The sequence below is a fragment of the Larimichthys crocea genome, chromosome VI, assembly GCF_000972845.2.
Source record: "Larimichthys crocea isolate SSNF chromosome VI, L_crocea_2.0, whole genome shotgun sequence".
NCBI lineage: Eukaryota > Metazoa > Chordata > Actinopteri > Sciaenidae > Larimichthys > Larimichthys crocea.
Window position 1 is genome coordinate 6,995,082 of NC_040016.1, and position 21,840 is coordinate 7,016,921.

Genomic DNA, 21,840 nt, shown 5'->3' on the forward strand with positions numbered 1-21,840 from the left:
TTCAATTTTGGACTACAACAGATGTGTCAGACCTGCTGTCCCTGAATTCAGCTCCCATCCATCATCGTTGTAAGGTTAATTGTTAGACCATCAGAGTACGAAGTACAAAGTTATGTTTTTAGGTACAAGAAATTAAAAAATACATGTGAAATGTTCACATTTTTGTTTCTGACTCAAAAATGTACTGACTTGAGGAGCCAGTTTAAATAATAATAATAATATCGTAATAATAATAATAATAATAATAATAATAATAATAATAATAATAATATAATAATAATAATAATATAATCTGTTTGCACACATATGTTAATGTATAAATATTTATTTTCAAGAAAATACTAGTTTTGATTTATTGGTGTCTCTAAAAATATGCATTGCTAACTACACGGATCTCTAATGTAATTTATTCTGAATATCTCCAGACTCTGTGAAGGAGGCGAGGTGGCAGATGACAAAGTTGTATCAGAACTGCGTACAGAGCTGTGGGAGAAGGAGCGCAAACTGACAGACATCCGCCTGGAGGCTCTAAGCTCTGCCCATCACCTGGAGCAGCTGCAGGACGCTATGACCAACATGCAGGTACATGTGCTTTTCATTATTTTCTACTTATCTCTCAGTTCCTGGAGTGGGTAAAGGTAATTTAGATAGCGTATGATCCTTCACAATGTCTGCAAATATTTGGAGGAGAACAATGTTAGTTTACAGTTTGCATATTTTTAAAAAATCTTTTAATTAAATGCATGGTTTATTGGTGTCTGGCTTGAATACATACCGTTTTCTATCTACAATCTGATTTATTTCCTAGTTTGATGTCTAATGTATGTATGCTGTTGTGGGTTGTAATCTGCCAAGCCTAAACTGCCATCTTACCTTTAGTATTAAGAAATCTCCACCGATTTATGAAAATTGTATTATTTTGTGCCATATTTATCTGTAGAGGACAGTGGAGAACCTGAAGGCTGAGAACGACCACCTGAAGACAGGAACTCTGTCCCCCTGTCCATCTCCTGGTCCCTCCAGCTCTGTGTCCCAGTCCTCAGGTCTCACTGCTCTGGGGAGTTCATCACCTCGTCAGTCAGTAGCCATGCCCATGCCCAAAAGCTACAGCAGGGGGCTGAGTGAGGGCAGCTCAGGTATAGTCAGTCTCTGACATGTTGTCCTCTGCTTTTATTTTGCAGGTCAAATGCCCATATAAAATATAAAAGCATGGCTCTCTAACTTGTATCACATGCTACATGATCTTCTTTTTTTGTTTCTGTCTTCTTTTTTTAACGTACCACTCGACAGATGTCCACTCCACAGATTCTCTCAGTCTTTCCACACAGCGGGATGATCACCGTGTTAGGGTGGTGGTGTGTGTTGCAGATTTGCACGTCTTCAAAGATGTAAGTATGCCGTTTCTCTTCTGCCCTAATACAGACCAATAAACATAATTTATCCTTGTATCACCTGTTTGCTGCTCTCTGTGTCAACAGGAGGTTAAGCAGCAGGATTTCTTTGTCGGCACTGTGAGGGTGAATGGCAGAATGGACTGGCCCATGCTGGATTCAGCTGTCAGCCAAGCTTTCAAGGTGAGTCGCCTTCTTCTGACAACTTCATTCAATGTGACCTGCCTGAGAACTGAATGTTCAGTTTGCATAAAGCATGTTGTCATTTGTGATGCAGCTGCCACATTAAATTTAGGATATAATTACTTTCAGCCACAGCCATAGCCACAGAAATAGCCTTCGGAGTCACGCTGAACTTCTGGTTTTATGGACAAAAGTAGTGAAAGAGGTATTTGAATTTAATACCACAGGCTGGCAGGTCATCTAACCAGATCATCCAGGCCTTGCTGGTCTAATTTGTAGTATGCTGGTGTCCAATAAAACCAAAGCACTCATGAGCAGGAGCTTGTAATTCCCATGTACAGAACGTGTACTATGACCTTTTTACAAGTATTGGAAGTTAGCTCTGAAATGCCACCGGGGGCACTGTCTGTCTGCAACTACTAAAACCTATAACACATACACTTACATCTCTTTTTTCTGTTGTTCTTGTTCCAGGTGTACATAGCCAAAGTGGACCCCACTTCGAGTCTGGGCCTGTCTACAGACTCCATCTATAGTTACAGTATGGGCCACATTAAGAGAGTGCTAGGAGGAGAAGCTCCAGAGACACAGCCCTCTCGCTGCATGTCCCGAGGCCCCAATGGCATCACAGTGGCTCTGAAAGGTCGGTGACGAAACGTGACCTAATAACTGTGACATACAAAATGATGCATCAGGTTCAAGATTTACAGATTTGGGAGAAAGACATCATAAAGCACTGATTTAATTCTAACTACAGTCCTGGCTCAAAGACATTGTTTTATAAAACAAATACAAAGGAAATCATAATTTTGGCTAATGAGATAAACTTCCTGATGCAAGTTGTCTTTCTGTAAAATACAGCCTTTTGGAGTCAGTCCACCTTCATTTTCATTGTCATCTCTGATTCAGAAACCACAAATCTTTTGATTGAAAGCCATGTCCACACACATATTGATGGATCTGAGGCATCAGCTGTGTTGTGAAGTGTTTATCTGCAACCTAACAGTCCAATCCAAGTTGCGACTGAGTGCAAATCCTCGTGTCTGTCTGCTTTTCAGAGCGACATATTTAGGTCTGTCTGTCTTTATTGCCGTTTGATCTAGTGTTGCTTTTTTAGCTTTACAGCTCTTATTTACGTCCAACGTGCATTCAAGGACACTGAACTCCGAGCTGTCCTCATCACTGACCAAAACATCACCTCAAATGACCCCGAGGCAGATGATGAATTCATCAGTTCAGCACCATTATGTTTTGCCACAGTTCTAGTTTGTCAAATTATACATACCAACTTGGCATTATCACAACTAGAATAGATTTAGGTGACTTATCTACACTGTATTTCTGTAACAGCGGTGTTGTTTGCGTGTAGCACATATGGGGAGCCCATCAGCGATTCTAAACCAGAGCCGTGATTAGTGAGGAGAGGCCAGGATCTGGCCTGACAGTCGACCCCTCTGCACCTTTTGCATGCCGGAATGTAAGGAGCGAAGTGCTAGGAGAGCTGGGAAAGCAGCGGCGGCCCAGACGGGACTCTGGGTAACATGATCCTCAGTGCAGCCAGGCCCAGCTGGTCAACCAGCCTCAGACACATGGGGCCCCATAGACGTGAAGGAGGAACATTAGACTCCTGCAGGCTGGTGGGGGGTGTTTGGTCTCCTACATTTGATGCAAAGTTATTTTAAGAGCAAAACTCCATGTTGCTTATGAAGGACATGTGAGGTGATATAAATCCGTTTTCACAACATCGTCTTACTCAGGCTTCTGTTTGTAATGTATATTCATTTTGGTGTATATTAACAGAATTCTTAACAAGCACTTAAATACTGTATCAAGTATCACAGTTTATCACCAATTCAGATTTATGCTGGGTGATTAGCCTCAGCCTCATTGTTTATTACAGCCATTCTCACTTTTCCTCACTATGTTCAGGTTTGAAGGAGAAGTGTGTGGACAGCCTGGTATTCGAAACTCTCATTCCCAAACCCATGATGCAACACTACATAAGTCTGCTACTCAAACACCGCCGTCTCATCCTGTCTGGGCCAAGTGGGACAGGTAAGAGCTACCTTGCTTCCCGGCTGGCTGAGTACCTAGTGGACCGGAGCGCCCGTGAGGTCACCGACGGCATTGTGGTCACCTTCAACATGCACCGCCAGTCATGCAAGGTGACAGAAACTAACGTCCTGCATGATTCTGCAGAAAAGTGGATTATTTGGTGTGTCATGTTGTCAGCTTCATTTAGACTCTTTTGTCTTTCGTTCCTCAGGATCTGCAGCTTTATCTTTCCAACTTGGCCAATCAAATCGATCGGGAAACCAGCACGTCAGAAATACCGCTGGTAGTTATTCTGGATGATATTCATGACCCTGCATCCATCAGTGAGCTTGTCAATGGTGCTCTTACCTGCAAATATCACAAATGGTAAACTCCACGCACACAGAAACTATATGCAGAATATTTATGTGATCATTTCAGGTAACCTAAACTCTAATATTATCCCTGCCCTCAGTCCTTACATTATCGGAACAAGCAATCAGCCAGTGAAGATGATAGCGAACCACGGCCTCCATCTCAGCTTCAGGTTGGTTAAGGGAGCGGTTTTCTTCCCCTGCAGTATCGTTTTATGTGTTACAGCTGGATTTGTTCCTGATTACACTGAGGTTAGATCTGAAGCTCGCTGTGGAGTAAACAAATCAATACAATGAAAATGCCTTCGAGCAGATCAATAGTAAAGTGTGAGTTAACGTGTTTATATGTAACCCAATGCAGTATGATTTAATACTGTTTGATTTTACTCAATGCCATGAATACCAATAATGGTTTTATTTTGGTTCTAATGAGTGTGAACTTTGTTATGGTTGTTATAACTATAAAACAACATGTCTGCAATCTCTCTGTAGTTTCACCTCTGTACGTTTATGCATTTGGTTGACCGATAGCGTACGGTAGAGCACTATTTGGAGCTCTAAGTCCACAATTCAACCAGTACAAGTAAACAAACTAGCCCGCTAATGCACAAACATATTGGTCTGAATTTTAATATGACTCTTTGCATGTGCCTTTTATCATCCTAGGATGGTGACCTTCTCCAACAATGTGGAGCCAGCCAACGGCTTCCTGGTGCGCTACTTGCACAGGAAGCTAATGGAGTCAGAGGATGAGAGAAGCTTGACCAACGAGGACCTGATCAGGGTGTTAGACTGGGTGCCTAAACTGTGGTATCATCTGCACACCTTCCTGGAGAAGCACAGCACATCAGACTTCCTCATTGGTAATTAAAAACACTCTTGTCTGGTCAAGGAAAGACTTTTGGGCTTTTATTTTGTAGGGAATATTGACAACTCTTTACTGTTTTTCTTCCTCCTCTTGTGTCTCCACAGGTCCTTGCTTTTTCCTGTCCTGTCCAGTCACGGTGGAAGAGTTTCGATCGTGGTTTATCGACCTTTGGAATCACTCTATTATCCCTTACCTCCAAGAGGGGGCAAAGGACGGCATCAAGGTGAGAAACAGAGTCAACAAATGCAGAAAATGGTCTCCAGCTAAAATTTCTTCCTCACTAATTGCTGGTGGCTTACCTTTCACAGGAAATGTTGCGCTCTAATTTTAACTGGTATGTTGTGACGCTTCAGGTCCACGGGCAGAAGGCGGTATGGGAGGACCCAGTGGAGTGGGTGAGGGGTACACTGCCTTGGCCGTCTGCCCAGCAGGACCAGGCAAAGCTGTTCCACCTGCCTCCCCCAAGCATTGGCTCCAGCAGCCCTGGTCAGCCCTTAGAAGAGAGGCCTCACAAGGAAACTCCACCCAGCTCCATGGAATCTGATCCACTGGTAAGAGAGAGCACTCCACAAACCTTTCTTGTGATTTAACACTTGGACATGAATCCTTTAGTACTGCTGATTTATTGACTCTCTTTTTTGTTATAGATGGCGATGCTTTTGAAACTTCAAGAGGCTGCCAATTACATCGAATCCCCAGACAAAGAAGACCCTAGCCTGCCTAAACTTTGAACACAAAGCTTACACTTAGCACTTCAATTTTTTTTTTTTTTTTTTTTTTGTCCACTATAATGACGCAGTGCACATTTAGGAACAAATGAACCCTCAGAAATGGTTGTAGGGTGATTTAAATGGTCATTCCCACAGTAGGTTAAAAGTGTAACTGGGTAATTATACAACATCTTAACACATACAGTATTTTGATAAGACTGTTGACCAGTATTGAATGAAAAGCTATATTCTATCACTTTGCTATGTGTTTGACTGGACAACATTCACCAGTTCACAACTCTTTACCACCACGTTAGCCCTCAGTACTCTTAGATCGGTGCTAATAGATCACTACGCAACTCAGCACTTAGATTTCAGGTGATTTCTGCAGCAGCACACGCAGTTCATCCTGTTTTTTGCTCAAGTGCATCATGGGATATGGAGTCCTTGTCCACAGGAGCTATTATCAGTTATGGTGTAAGTCATTTTTTTTGGAAAAGAGTATGACAGCATGACAGATGCTACTGTTTATCGCAAAGTTCTTCGGTACATATCTACTGTATAAGTCTCTTAAGGCCAAATCTTATACATATGCAATCCTGAACTTTACAAACCCGAGCAGGTGAAACAAATAAAATGCCTTAAATATGAAGACATCGGTGTCACCTCAACTTCAGCAACGTATACTGGTGCTTTCACTGATATCATCCCAGCCAAGATAGTCAGAAATCAGTTCAACTCTCTATATTTATTTCAATTAATCATCTCTTTCTTTACTGTAACTATTAAATAATAACATATTACACGATTAATAAATTATTATTCATTCTGCATCTTCTTTATTGTTTGTATGGCTTATGAGTTCGGATATTAACTTGCTGTCATACTCTTTTGCATACAGCCAAACTTATTTATGAGCGATGTGAGTTCATCACTATGTCGCTGCACAGTACCATCTTTTCCAAGCACTTAATTTAGTTTTATGAACTGGTAATGTGAAACACGCAGTGTCACCAGTGTTGCCATATATATCAGGTATTAAATACACAGGGATAATATAACATAACAAACACCCTCTGATTAAATACATTGAGCAAATTCTATTGAATCCAATTCAGATTTTTTTTCTATAACATTTATCCAGGAAAGAACTACATTTGTTTCAAATCTTTCCCCCCATATTCAGAGTAATTATTGTATATATTATGTACATACAATCAGGCTACATCGCAGTTATTTTATCTATATTAGTTGGTGCAAATATCTAATATACTGAACCAAATACTGTACTCTAATCACGCATATTGACTGTCATGTTAGTGGTTTAAGTTCAACTATGAATGTATAATAAACAGTTATCATCTAGTAAGGTGCTTTTGAAAGAAGCCTTATCACGAAGCTCCACTGCAAAACACTTCTAACAACGGCTGAGTAGAATGACTTTAAAGCTACCTATACCCATTTGCAACAGGTCTCATTCTTTATGTCACTCATGCTTATTATCATCATTTAGGTGTGTATGGTGCTCTTTAACAATGTCTCCAAACTGTTTTGGTGTTGAATAAAGATCATGTAGACTTTCAGGGTAGGTTAGCAAAAAGTTTTGTGCTGTCAGATGCTAAAGAAATGTCAAATATATCTGGAAGATAATTGCTGATATTTTTCACGTGTTGTTGAAGACATTACATAGAGACAGTGAAGTTATGAGATGTTTTATGGTGTGCGCCCATGTTGATGTCGTACGGTAGTCATTATTTGAAGACATTTTGGGTGCACGACACAGAAAATAGTAAGTTATAATAGGAAATAGAGTAAAAAGCAAAAGATTTTTTGTAAAGAGGCCCTAATGGCGTAAATGACAGACAAAGCAAAAGGTTGTGCAAGTGGTGTGGAAATAATTCACCTGTTCATCCCAAGCTGTGTTATTGTTCAGGTGCTCAGACTTAAACTTCAAATGTACATAAATCCTGTAAATGAATGTCAGACCACTTTTATGACAGCTTGATAAGAAAGTTTGACATTTTAAATAGTGTCTGAGCTGCTTATTGCTTTGTTATTGCACTGTTCGCATAAGGCTGATAACAAAACGTCAAGCTAATCTGCAGCTCTAATTGGTCACTTATGTAAACAAAAAAGAAAAATGAATGAATTAAAGACATCAGAGACCAAAAAGATGCCAAATGGCCAGTGACTGGTCACATGCTGATTGAGAATAATTTCAGTTATTGTAAATATTCCAGGTATTAGACAGTATTACTGTACCATTCCCACCCTGGTCTGTTTCTGCAGGTTAACAAAAGCCATCAGCTCGAGCTTCTCATCTCATTCACTGGTTGTTGTGCCTGTTGCTCTGTAGTAGTTGTGATTTGTGTTTGCTTACTAGTGTATCAGGACTATGCAGCAACTTCTACTGGTGTTGGCAATCAGCAAATGTATGAACTTTCACGAGCAAACTGTGTGTTTTCATCTGGTCTGTCTTTGAGTTATTAATTTGGACCAAATTGCATGACGGGATAAAAGTGGGAACTTTGTTTTTTTAGCAGGTGAGCCTTAAAGAGAGGAAGATTTGTTTGGCGTTGAGAACAGGGTTTATAGATGTAGTTAAAGAAATGTTTTGTCCTTATGAATGGCAAGAAAATAACTGGATTTGTAAATGGTCAAATGACGATAAAAGAAAAGATTAAAAATCAAATCGTTGGAACGAATCAGCACTTCATTGTTTGCATAATTGATTTTAAGTAACCAGATAAAGAGATGAATCTGATATCTTAGGCCAATACAGGTTGCTGAATAGTCATAATTTTGCAAAGCTTGTTGTGGACAAAACTAAGATTTAAAAAGAAATAAAAAATGTTATGCGGTATCTAATGTCACTGACGTGCAAATGTTAAGGGTTTCTAAGTGTTGTAAATGCATGTAAACTTGCTGTGTGATGAGAAAAAAAAAGTTAATGTATTGTCTAGGAAAATCATTCTCTATAATGTTTTCCTCTTTAATACTCAGATATTTGATATTTCTTTATTTCTTCTTTTTTTTCTAAAGAATCCTTTGTAAAACTTAATTTCTCTATTTTGTACAGGACATCATTGTAAAGATTGTAAATAAGTCAGCATTCTGGATGCGGCAACAATCATTAGGGAGAGAGATAAAAAATAAAAAAAGAATCATCCTTGAGAGAAAGGTATATTTCTTCAGTTGGGTCCAATACTTGGATTAAGGCATGTTTCTGAAGGCTTTCATCCACCTATCACTGGTTGTTGGAATCAATAAAATACATGTTATATTTATTCTGTTGCTTCTTGTGTGTCAGTTTGAGCTGCAAAATTATTATAGCAATGCATTTTCTTTACATGAATGTCCTATGGGAATACTATAAGAGTAGGCCAGTTCATACAACAGATAAAAGTCAATTACTCATGGTTGTATTAGGTGCATATTTTTATATACTTGAACTTAATTGGGTCATAATCTATGGAGTGGAATATTTAATGATGCACAGTGAGTGTTGATGAGTGAGACAAACAAACATGGTGGTCTGAGTCATACATGGTGCCCAGTATCTATTACATGTAGTTCATTAGGGGGCGGTGCCTAAACCTGCCGAGCCCTATATAAGTCTGCCACCCCCGCAGAAATAACGGCATTGGATCCAGTTTTTAAGGACTTTACCGAGTTGGGAATTAGCTGCAACCTTCAACATGCCGTCCAAGCCTGCCCCAATCAAGAAGGCGGCTAAGAAAGAACCAGCCAAGAAGGAGGAGAAGGCTCCAGAACCAGAACCAGCACCGGCCCCTGAGCCCGTCCCAGAGGCCCCACCGGCTGAAGCCGCCCCTGCTGAGCCCGAAGCTGCACCTGCCGAGGCGGAGGCCCCTGCTGCCCCGCCAGCTGAGGAGCCCAAAGCTCCCACCCCACCTCCACCCGATGGTAATGCACCGAGGGTAGCGGCGCGTGAGCCATGAGTTAACGTCCGTTATACAGCATACAGTCCACCTTCATTTTATTTCTCAGTGGATATGCCTTGGATGAGTTGTTTAACCTCTTAATTTAAGCCAAAGTAGTCGGTTCATCTCATGGTAAGAACGCGGTAACTTTTACGCACATGCGCCTGTGCGCGCTTAGTGAAAAGGTGCCTTGGGTAAGGTGAAATAAGACGGATACTTGCATGTGTACTGCATAAACCGCCTGCTTGGACTTTTTTTTGTCAACTCTTTTTTTGACTGCCTCATTTCTGAAAGTTACTCAAAGTCGTATTCACGCGCTTTTTGCGCTTTACCTTCCTTCAGTCAAACTGTGTGACGTTAACTTGTAAAGTCGGTGCTAATATGCGCTTTTATACATCAGTGAAAGTTCCATCTTGATGCCAAACAAACATTAACCAAATATCCAAACAAGTTACCCAGAAAACCTTTCATGACTGGTGTATAACGCATATTAATACCGCCTATTGTATTTTATTTAACATCTCCAGTGTACTTTGATCCAGACTCCTTTCTAACATCTAATATCTACATCAGCTGCTCCCACTGATGAAGCTGCTGCTCCTGTTGCTGCAGATCAGCCAGCCCCCCGATGATATGATATCCAGAGAGGACTATTTACCACCTAACTCACCCATTTCTCTCCCTCTCTACCTCTTTCATAACATTTTGAAAATGTCATGTAATATTTTTTAAAATCTTATGGATCTACTGATCTCTAACCTCTAAAAAAAATCAGCTGCTGCTCCTGCTACAGAAGAAACGCCTGTCGAGGCCCCTGCTGATGGTAAAACAGTTGGATTCAGTGGATTAGGAGAGATCTTATAAAACTCAAAGACTCCTTACACTTTTAAAAACTAGCCACACTAACATCTAAACTCTAACATCAGCTGCTGCGCCTGCTACAGAGGAAACACCAGCTGCTGCTGCTGCTGCTGCTCCCGCCCCCGCTGATGGTAAAAAAAATAATAATCATGGAATAGGAGACATCTTATAACTATTAAATCTTGAACCATCCTCCACTTACAGTAAAGCTAACTGGACTAATATCAAATGCTGATATCTTCTAACATCTAATATCCTCTAACCTCTAATATCAGCCACTGCTCCCGCTGCAGAGGAAACGCCAGCTGCTGCCGTTGAGGCCCCTGCTGATGGTAAAAAACTAAACTAAACAAAAAATCATGGAAAACAGACATCTTATTAATGTTATTAAATCCTGAACCACCCCCTCTTAGAGTATAGTATAACTACACTAATATATAATAATGATCTAACATCTACTATCTAATGCTGACATCCTCTAACCTCTAATATCAGCTGCTGCTCCTGCTACAGAAGAAACACCTGCTGCTGAGGCCCCTGCTGATGGTAAAAAAAAGTCACATGAGCCATAAAAGATATATATCATATATATCATATATAATCATATATAATTTGTATTACATTTGAATCTTCAACCTCTTGCGGTAAAGCTAACAGTCACTAACTGACTTCTAATGCTTTGAACACAGTCTCAACCCATACTTCTATCATCTGTTGTCCCATCTGCTTAATGCGCTAATTATTAATATCTAACATTTAATAATAGCTGCCGCCGCTCCACCTGCAGAGGAAGCTGCTCCCGCTGCTGACTCCGAAGCGCCCGCTGATGGTAAACCAACCTGCAGAAACAGAACATGTTCACTCCTCTCTCTTTCTATCTATCTCTATATCTAAGATTATTTTTCTTATGTGAGACAAATTGGATAAAGAGCCTGTCAGTATTAGCTTTGTAAATCCTCCCAGTATGGGAGACAGAGAGCTGTGAGGTACACAACTGGATTTTTTCTTTCATTTTCATTTGATGCTGTAGCATTGCTCTGCTCATCACATGCTGCCAATAATAATAATGCAAATGCCTATTTAACATCAGCTGAAGCTGCTGAAGCGCCTGCACCAGAGGAGCCTAAAGCACCCACACCTCCACCTCCTCCACCCAAAGGTAACCCGGAGTTCAGAAAGAAATCCCAAGTGTTATGAATTCACTTCATCACTTGTTTTCTTTTTTCTTTATTTCAGTGTTAAGATAAAGGATCGCCATCACCTTTTATGAGCCTCAGCTCATTTTCTAAATTGATAACATCTTTTGCATTTTTGCACCTTTGCAAATGTCAGCTGTATAACTGAATGTTTCCATGGCGTCTGCAGAGCCCACAAGTGCCCCATTGGATCTGTTTATTGAGGACAAGAATGACACTTCAGTTGCTATCATTTGGAGCCAGCCAGAGACCGTTGGACCAACCGGTCTGGATGGATACACCATTGAAGTCTGCAAGGATGGAAGTAAGTCCTTGCAGTGAAGTTCTGCTTTTGACTGAATACTGGCATGCACATGAAAGGGGCCAGATTATTAATACACCCTAACAAAAAAAAAAAGAACTTTGACTTTTTCAAATTATTTTTACAAGCTTATTTTTTTCCAACAGCTGATTTGAGGTTTTTACATTGCTAATAATATAATATCTCTAATATCAAGAATGTGTAAATGCTCTTTAAATACATGCAGGAACCTGTTAAATTGCTCCTTTAATGTGGGTCAGCCATATCGGTTGCAGCTGTTCCCAAAGTGTCACTTGCAGAGTTATATCATGGGCTACCTAACTTCTCCCTACAAGGAAAGAGGCATTTCAGGAGCTGCTGTGCTCCTCCTGGAGGTCCTGCTTTTAGACATACACCCCTAAGCTAATATCAGCTGCAGTTCAATGTGGGCTTGATTTAGCAGACAGAGCTGATCACCCACAGAACAGCAGTTTTATCTCATACAAGAAATATCTGCCAAACATAATCATTTTATTTTCACTACAATGCTGCACAACAAGCACCATTTATTGTTCGAATGTATTAATCCTGCCTGAATTAGATCTGTCCAGCTGCAGTTGTCACAGTTATCATACTTGACATAATCACAGTCATAATCCTATAATATCAAGATAAACAACAGCAATGAAAATTGTGCCAGTCTGTCCTCATCATGTATAATTTCTCCACTCAGCTGAGGACTGGAAAGCAGTCAATGAGGAGCTGCAGAAGTCCTGCCGCTACGTTATCAAGAACCAGACCACTGGTGACCGTCTGAAGATCCGCGTGGTGGCTGTGAATGCTGGCGGCCGCAGCCCCGCAGTCACCCTCCCCGAGGCTGTCCTGGTGAAGGAGGTTGCTGGTAAGACGTGTTCACAAGGACATAGGGCGAGATCCAGAGTTGGGTCTGAGAAATGACGTGTTTATTCTGTTATACCACTTTAGTGCAATAATCACAAAGAAACATCAGATGAGATGAACTTTGTTGATCCCGCACCTGGAAACTTCAGTGTCACGGCAGCAAAATGAGACCAGATGCATCAGATAGACAAGTAAAATAATGAATGCTAAACAATATGAGCTATTATATGCAGGAATCTATAGGAAGCAGTAGTAAAAGGCTTCCCAAATGGGTCAGGTCAGTCCCAAAACACAGGGGGGAAAAATTAACGAAGACATTAAATTCAGAAAAGGCTTTTTTTCTGTTTGTCCTATACAAAACAAATCAAAAATAATCTGTGCTAAATGCTACATATATGATAGTTATAGAAATATTAACTACAAAATGTATTTGAGGCACAAAAATCACAAACGAAGTCATAAATTAGACTGTAGAAGTCATCTCTAGGGTCTGGACCTTAACTGTCCTCATCACCAAAGTCAAATAAACAGGTGTAATATAATGGGTTTATTATATCAGGGCTTTTTTTTTACTATTTGACACATGTCTGGCCTAAAGTTTATAGAGCCATTTATCACAGGAGAGGGGAGTTGTAAAGTACAGGAGTCAAACAGAAACAGCTCAGCAATGTTTTCCTCTCAGCTGTCCATGTCCTGTTGCCACATATGTACCTGCAGTGTTAACGGTATAAAACCGTGGTCTTACCACTTGTTTCCACTTGGAGTTGATCCACCTGATCCTCCCAGTCTACAGTCTGATCGTTACACACTTGATAAGTGGACGGTTTTACTGATGTTGTACACCTTACAGTGTTAATCATAGACGGTACATATGATGATTGGATCCCGAGGGCTTTAAAAGGATGAGCAGCGTTACTTTGGCTCACTCACAAATCATCGTTATGCGTAATTGAGAACTGTACAGGAGGGGAATGCAACTTGATCCCAGCAGGACTGGCAATATTTCAATAGTCACGTCCATGTTCACTGTTCATGTTCATCATAGCAGGAGGTCCACATTTAGAAACAACTTATGAATGGTTTCCGACAAAACGGCCACAAAGCTTTGGAAAAACTGTTCGGATGTCACCGCTCTTAACACAGATTTTTGTGGGGAGGGTTTGGCATTGCATTGTGATCCCTGTCTGGATTCATGCTGGGGGAGTGTCAGGCCCCTTCTCTGCAAGATCGATGGTGACAAGTGATCCGAGCAGGTGGGGGGCTGTGGGGGAGGAGAGGAGAAGGGGTGGATGGTAAATTCCAGTGTGTCCCGTCTCTGCGTACTGAAGAGGGGGTTGGTGGGTGGTGGATATGGAAATAACTTCTCAGGTGACACTCAAATCTCATGACACTTCCAGAGATTCGCTGTTTATTTTGAAACATGCCATAGACTTTACAGGGAGAATGTTAATTGAGCCTAATCCTCTCCGTATGAAGTGATAAGACACTAAACATGTGAGGTATTTGCTGTAATATACACTGAATCGTTTATGTTTACAAATCAAATGCTTTTAGGAGCTGTTCAATATTTTACGCGTGCTTCTTAATTTAAATATAATTTTAATACATTCTGGTGGGAGTGGTAGTAACTGAAGCTCCCGATCATGTGCCATGAGGGGAGGAGATACACTTCAGTACACCTGCTTTATTTAGAGTCCTGACAAATGTTGCTCTGCTGGACTCAGCAGGTGGTGTCTCTCACCAAATCACTTTAACAAATGAGCCTCGGCGAGATACTTGTGAGGCTTAAGTATCATTTCAAACGTCACAGTGGCTAACTACCCATATATTTCTCTTTCTATGATGATTTATGGGCTATTTCGGGCTTTTCACAAGCTAATACGCAGCAGAGGGAGAATAAGAAGGTGAGAGAAGAGGTGAGACGGGATCTCACGGTTACATTATACACATAGTTAAATGAGCCACCAGATATTCCCATACCTCTTTATTTTGTATTTATGATGCAAATAATCATAGATTCCCTACCTGCAGATTTACACCTCTTACGTTTACAGTTCAATGTGTCCTAATTTGTCCCAATAAATCAGTTGTCGCACATAGGACAACAAACTAACACATGTTAAAAAAAGTTGTATGATGAGTTTGAGCAATTATTAAATAAATAACTCCATAAAACAACAATTATTAAGCCATGAAACTACTATCTTATGATTTATGTTTAATTTATATTTGCAATACAAACACAAATAAATACAATTTATAGCAAAAAGGCTACAAACATACATATCCATACACATAAATAGACAAAAATATTAACTAACAACTGCTTTCCAAAGATTCATGTCTATGTGCATCTTCTCATTTTATTCTCCTTCATTATAATCTTTACAAAGTCTTACTTGTCCCTTGTTTGGTGCTTTGACACATGATGCCATAAATAAACATTAAAATGAAAGGCATGCACCTTCGAGTTGCATAGCAAAAAGGATAAAGGTCTTAGAATATACCGGCACTTACTTTTACAGCCAGTTAGAGCACAGACTTACCCTGATGGCACCAGTGAAAATTCCCCCGGCTAAAATGGGCTTAGATCAGCTCAGCGGCTTTATCGATTTCCTCAAGATTTGTTGGTCACGAAAGAAAATAAAATCTTCTTGATTCACTCCAAGAAATCTCTTAAGAGATCCAGACAATCCGTTTCCTCCCTTTATAATCCCCTGTGGAAGCAGCAGATAAAAAGACCTTCAAAAAGGCTCTCAGTATAAATGATGTAATGTTGACTTGCTTTAATAATAATCATTGTTTCTTTAATTCACTGTTTTTCTCTTTAGATCGTCCCAAGGTCCGTTTGCCTCGTTACCTCAGGCAGAGATATGTCGCTAATGTTGGAGATAAGATCAACCTGACCATCCCCTTCACAGTAAGCTGAAGATGACTGTATCTTCACATAATATGATCAATTAAAATATATACAACTAACTGTCTAATTTCTCCTTTTTTTTTAACTCAGGGAAAACCCAAACCTGTGGTGACCTGGACAAAGAATGGTCAGCCCTTGGACACAAAGAGGGTGAACATCCGCAGCACCGAAAGAGACAGCATCCTGTTTATCCGTACTTCCGAGAGAGATGACTCTGGAGTGTATGAGATGTGTGTGAAGGTGGATGACTTCGAGGACAAGGCTTCCCTCATCCTTCAAATTGTTGGTGAGAAGATTTTTTGAGATTCTGTCAAAAAGAAGACATAGGATTGTCCGCGATACGGTGACAAATAGTGTTTTGGAAGATTACTTTGGTGAGATGAGATTTGTAAATTGAGGTACTTGATGCCTAATCAGTGCCTGGTTGTTCACAGAGCTGCCAGGGCCTCCTGCCACTGTAAAAGTTGTGGATACCTGGGGCTTCAATGTTGCTCTGGAATGGACTGCACCCACCGACACAGGAAACACAGTAATCACAGGTTACACAATCCAGAAGGCCGACAAAAAGACTGGAGTAAGTTTCATTATCAAAGGACGTAATAAATTATACCTGATGCTTATTAAATGAAGAATTACATGCACCTCATCTTCTAATTCATAATTTCTTCAACTGTGTTTGTGTGTCTCTGCAGGACTGGTTCACTGTGGTGGAGCATTACCATAGACTGAATGCCACCATCTCTGACCTCATCATGGGCAACACCTACAAGTTCAGAGTGTTTTCTGAGAACAAGTGTGGAATTAGCGAGAGCGCCACTGTTGCAAAGGAGGAGGCCAAGATCCTAAAGACAGGTGCCCTTCACTGAAAATCTCAGATTCTTCTGAAGCTCTCTTTGGTTCTCATTCCTTTCTTCTTCTCCTTTTTAATTCTGTTTCATTACTACTGATCCTGTATTAACATTGTTGTTATCTGCTCTTATAAGGCTTTCAGTCAGCTAAATAGATTCAAACCTGAGCGTGGCGGTTCATTGTTATGCTTTGGGAATAGCTTTCATCAGACTTTGTGGTTAAAAGTTTAGAAAGCTAGCAAGTGGACCTTTGAGCTTAGCATTATATATATATATATATATTTTTTTTTTACAAATCAGATACGAATTTGAATAATAGCAACACACAATAAAATTTTTTACAACTCTAATTACATACAGTTTAAGTCAGAACTTCATGTTTAAGTCTGTTTCTCTTCCACCGTCCAGATATTGACTACAAGCCTCCTGAATACAAGGAACACGACTTCGCAGAGCCACCCAAGTTCACCACCTCTCTGACTGACAGGAGCACCACCACCGGCTACAGCACCAAGCTGCTGTGCTCTGTCAGGGGAAGCCCCAAAGTACAGTAACATTTTTCTTTCATTGTCTTTGATGTAAAATATTTTTTGTTTGTTTGATCAGTTTAGTTGTTGATTATCATGGTGTGACTGCGAAATCATCACTCTGACTAGTTCAAAATAAGTCCTGTATCCCCACTCATGTGACACATTTGCTCAAATTAACCAAAAATTCAAGATTCAACACTTGATATTCGATGAAAAAAACTACATTTGCATATAGTTTATCTAGTTCTCCCAATGGTGCAGTATGTTTTCATTGATACAGTCCTCGCATGTTGAAATGCATGCAATCCAGTTTTTGCTAGATCATATTGTAAAACCAGTGTCGTCACTACTCAGACTACCTGTCAGCAGGTTGCCTCTGAGCTGAGAATGTGTAAGCTCTTCACCTGGCCTTGTTAGACTGCTGTCTGAGCCTCTCACCTCCTGTTTGGAATCATAATCCCACCGGGCCGCCAACAGGAGGGTAGCGTAGATGGTCTTGACAAAAAGGCTATAATTGGTATTGTTTGTTTTTGAAGTGGAAAAGAAGGAGAAGACGCCAGGTCAGCAGGGTCACATGTGTAACATACCCCCACGGGGCCCCAGGAGGTCCTCACCCTGTCAGTCCCATTAAAACTTCCAAACCGGGTGTGTGCTGTGTGTCCACTTCAATCAAAAGGAGCTTTTTCTTGCCAAGTAGCACAAACAAAAATAGACACACCACTGCTGCTTGTTTATTTGTGAGCTGGTGGCTATTAGGAGATGGGAGGGTTTAATACACTTAACAGACTCCTGCTGGAAAACATGTCAAAATCACACATATTATCTGAATCTGTTTTTTTCTGCAGCCCAAGGTTCAATGGATGAAGAACCAGATGATTATTGGAGACGACCCCAAGTACAGGCAGATCTGCGTGCAGGGTATCTGCTCTCTGGAGATCCGTAGGCCCGGTAACTTTGACGGTGGTGTGTACTCCTGCAAAGCTCAGAACGATCATGGAGAAGCAACTGTCAGCTGCAAGCTGGAAGTCAAACGTAAGTTTAAAAAACACATACTTTTAATATAGTTAATAGTATAAAAACAGATTTAAATTGTACTGTATTTGCTTTGCAAAGCTAATAACTTGTCTTTCTGTCCTACAGAGCCAGTAGTTGCAGATGCAGACAAGAAATAGGTCAACATTCACATTCTCACAGGTCAGAAATGATGAAATATTTATAGTCTAGCTATTATTTTTGGATTAAGTTGCTTGTAGTTACATTTGTCAAATGAATGCAATGAAAACTGTATTGGATAGGTTGATCTATGAGTGCTGAGGTGACATCTGCTGTCCCCATGAGTTACTTTCCATACATGGAGGGCACTAAACTTGGAAAAGGTGGCCTGTGAGTCCATAAATTAAATCTGCAATGGCTCCTCATGTACTCAGTTAGGAGACTTAATCACATTTCCTTGACTCAGCAGCAGCAGCAGCAGCAGCAGCAGCAGCAGCCTCCTTTAGGAGAGGAGATACAGCATTTTATCAGCAGATTACTCTCTTTATGAGCATAATTTAAACATTTTGGAGCTTGAATCCATGCACAGCCGTGGTTTTATGCAATATGGAATTGCTGAATAAAACAGGATGTTTTAAAAAATACAGAAAAATGTTTATTATTCAAACCTTGTTTTTGTTTTATTATTGTTTTTATTATTGTTGTTATTATTATTACGTGATTCTGTGTTTCTACGGCTGCAGTACTGACAGACTTTTTAACACCTGTTGTCGTTTTACGTTCATCTGTTGCAATCCCAAATTAGGAGCAGAAGGAATGGGGCCTTTGCAGCATAAGGTGCGTGACACTTTTAGCGTTTCTAAAACTGTCGTCCACAATCATGAATGTATATTTTAAAGTTGAAATTACTTCTTTGTCTTTACAGGAATGTACTGGATTCCTGGAAGAACATGTATATATGGCTGGTGACCACACTACTGAAGGGTTGTTGCCTGTGGCCCCTTGTCAAGTGTTAGCCTGTGTTACGATGAACAATTGTTGTAGCTTTATGCCTTTATCATTCACTACATTATATTAAGTCCATATCCATGTCCACAATCAGCTTTTTTCCCAACTATAATGTCTGGTAACTAAATTATCACATTCTTCAAACACTGTTCCTCCCTAGTTGATCATCTTGTCAGTCTAACTAGGTGTACACCAAGAATTTTACAACTTGGCTTTACTGTTCCTCATAAGAGAACTACATATAACATCTATGTGTTTATATCAATAAATAATTTAATTTCTGGTTTTGTTTTTTCAATTCAGTGTGTCTTTTTACGTTTACATCTAGCAGAGGTAGTTTAACAGCTGCTATTGTGTACAGAAGTTCAAAAAACAACTTATTGTGATGAACAAATGAAAAGGTATTTTAAATATCTGTATCTGTGCACAGTTTTAATGAGAAGAAGAGCAGTAAAGCAGGGACATACATGTAGTGCACTCAATTATATATATTTTTATTTTAATCATTTTTACGTATTTTACGTATTTAAATGAGCTACAGAGTCGCTGAAAGTTTTAGAATTTGGCAACACTATGTTTTAGTCTCTAAGTATAATAATCAAATTAATATTTCAATAGTTTTATAATTTTAGGAAAAGTTTCAGACATACCATATACAGTACGGCGTACAAATTGAATGAAGTTTCCAATAATAAGTGAATGAGAAATTTACTGTGAGGTTTGGGTTTGAACTGAATCTTCTTAAAAGGAAATTTTACAAATTTAAAAGATCATTTGAGAATTAAATCAAGGTTACTGAATCGACTGTTACTGTGACTGAATGAAATGTTACCAAGAGTTTAAAATAAAAAACAATAAAACACTGTTTTATACTAGATTAACTCAGGACTAATGCAAAAAGCTACTGGATCTTTGATTTAATTACTTCCTACAACAGTTTCACTCAGCTGCTGATTGTATGAATCTGTGTTGGCAGCAGACCAATGAGACAGCAGCACTATTCATTTGGCTCATACAGACCCAAGAGTACATTATAGTATGCCAGGACTTCCATAATAATAATACCAATGTATAATACTGATCGTGTAAGTATTTGGACTATTTGGAGTTACTGGCATAGTGATACGGCACGGGATGCCAGAGATATCCAGGTTACAGAGACACATGGGTTCACACAGAGGCTGACAAATTTAGCATCAGTGCTCCATCTTGCTCAGGTTATTTTGGGAACAGGAGGCTTGACCGGCAAAATGTGCTTTTCTATTTGCTTAGACAACTCAGAGTGAAAAAAATAAAAACATAAAAAGGAGAATGTCATCATGATCTAAATTTAAAAGACTCAAGAGGACCAACTTCTGCCTCCCTCGCATGATTTTTCCTAGTAGTCCTTTTTTTGTTGTTGTTGCTGTCTAGAGATAGTAAGGAAGTGTGTTAAAAGTGTGCCGCATAATAAGTGACCCAGCTCTACATCTGAGAGCCGACTCTTTTAGTGTGGTGTCCTCTAGTGTTACAGTTGAGCAATGGCATCTGCAGACCTTCTGAAAATGGGAGGAGAGGCCATTTAGTTTCTACATCCACATCAGCAGAATGAAGAGGTAGAATTCAGTGATTAAGACAGAAAACACTGATTTGACATTTTTTTTTGCACAATTTGCGTCGTGCAGCTTTAACCTGTGGGCTTGGAGCCATAGTGCATCTTAGGCCTATATCTGGTGGGTCCCTGGATGCTGACATGCCGCAATAGGGTCATGGAGCAAGAGACTTCCTGTCTAATTTAGATCCTGTACTGAGAAAGTTTCAAACCTCTAATGGATACGGTTATTAAATCACTGATGAATAATATAATAGGTAAGTGCATACATTAAACATATTACAATATATATCTCATGTGTTTGAAATATAATTCAATTCAGTTTCTTATAGTAACCTTGAATTCGGTAGATGAGAAATCATGCACATTCAATTGGATGAAAGAGTTATTAACTTTCTGGCATTATCTGTTCACCGGTGGTGAAAGCTTGTGCTTTTCTCTTACTGTATGTTCATTGCCGAGTTTCATTTGGGAAAATGAAAGTGTCAATTCTGCAAGATCTCATTTCAGAATAATTGTCCTTTTAGCTGCGTGAGCAGCACGTCTCTATGGATGTCAGGCTGTGAGTGGGTTGCCACATCACTTTAGTCCAGACTGAAATATGTAAGCAAATACTGTATATGATGAATTGCCATTAAATTTTGCACAGACTTTCATGGTTCCCAGACCAGTAGTAGTCCTCTCACTTTTCATCCAGTGTCCAGCAAATGTGTCCAATATTTTTATATTCAGGTTTTTGAGCATACCAGCCTCAACCGTACTGAACTGCAAAAGTTAGCATGTTGACACACCAAAGTAAGATGTTGAACATGGTTATGAACATTATGCCTGCAGTATAATTGTTGTTATGAGCATGTCGGCATGCAGCGTTCACATTTAGCTCCCTCACAGAGCAGCTAGCAGGGCTGTAGCTGTGTTTCACAATTCCATTTTCATTTTACGTTTGAGACTCATCAGACTCCCTGGTTCACCTTTATGAAACCAGACCTACATGGCCGCTTCAGGCACATTTTCCACCTCTAATATCCGTGCTGAATTATCTCTGTTCCCTGTTTCATCTATTATGATTTATCGACATGAAGTCCAGCATGAGGCAATCATAAAATATCCTGTGGCTGAATAATTGGATCCCATCAAAACTTTTCTTCCCTATCATTTCCCCCTCGAGGAATAGAAGCAAATAAGCCCAATGATGAAAACTTCATGAAAAAG

At 39.9% G+C, this 21,840-nt stretch overlaps 2 protein-coding genes across 15 annotated transcripts in view; both read left to right on the forward strand.

Moving 5' to 3' along the window:
* The window catches only part of nav1b (neuron navigator 1b), a 67,250-nt gene extending 61,202 nt beyond the window's left edge, over positions 1-6,048 (forward strand). For all 11 annotated transcript variants that reach the window (XM_027279087.1, XM_027279081.1, XM_027279084.1 and 8 more), the window contains 12 exons: positions 426-582; positions 941-1,136; positions 1,291-1,388; positions 1,479-1,574; positions 2,049-2,217; positions 3,504-3,739; positions 3,841-3,995; positions 4,084-4,155; positions 4,649-4,845; positions 4,955-5,073; positions 5,204-5,401; positions 5,498-6,048. In XM_027279087.1, coding sequence (XP_027134888.1) covers positions 426-582; positions 941-1,136; positions 1,291-1,388; positions 1,479-1,574; positions 2,049-2,217; positions 3,504-3,739; positions 3,841-3,995; positions 4,084-4,155; positions 4,649-4,845; positions 4,955-5,073; positions 5,204-5,401; positions 5,498-5,581 — 1,777 coding nt within the window. In that variant the 3' untranslated portion in view covers positions 5,582-6,048. The remainder of the gene's footprint in view (positions 1-425; positions 583-940; positions 1,137-1,290; positions 1,389-1,478; positions 1,575-2,048; positions 2,218-3,503; positions 3,740-3,840; positions 3,996-4,083; positions 4,156-4,648; positions 4,846-4,954; positions 5,074-5,203; positions 5,402-5,497) is intronic.
* Positions 6,049-9,174: 3,126 nt separating this feature from the next.
* Positions 9,175-19,322, forward strand: mybphb (myosin binding protein Hb). 4 transcript variants are annotated; one of them, XM_027279099.1, is made up of 14 exons: positions 9,175-9,484; positions 11,129-11,191; positions 11,453-11,521; positions 11,728-11,862; positions 12,572-12,739; positions 15,570-15,658; positions 15,749-15,944; positions 16,093-16,232; positions 16,351-16,510; positions 16,915-17,051; positions 17,882-18,068; positions 18,177-18,230; positions 18,835-18,866; positions 18,955-19,322. In XM_027279099.1, exons 1-12 carry the CDS (start codon positions 9,259-9,261, stop codon positions 18,206-18,208), a joined length of 1,602 nt encoding a protein of 533 aa, XP_027134900.1. In that variant the 5' UTR covers positions 9,175-9,258; the 3' UTR covers positions 18,209-18,230; positions 18,835-18,866; positions 18,955-19,322. The 4 variants fall into 4 exon arrangements, with proteins under 4 accessions (XP_027134900.1, XP_027134901.1, XP_010728430.1 ...); XM_027279100.1 differs by having other exon boundaries at positions 18,177-18,226; positions 18,833-18,866; XM_010730128.3 differs by lacking the exon at positions 11,129-11,191.
* Positions 19,323-21,840: the final 2,518 nt, after the last annotated feature.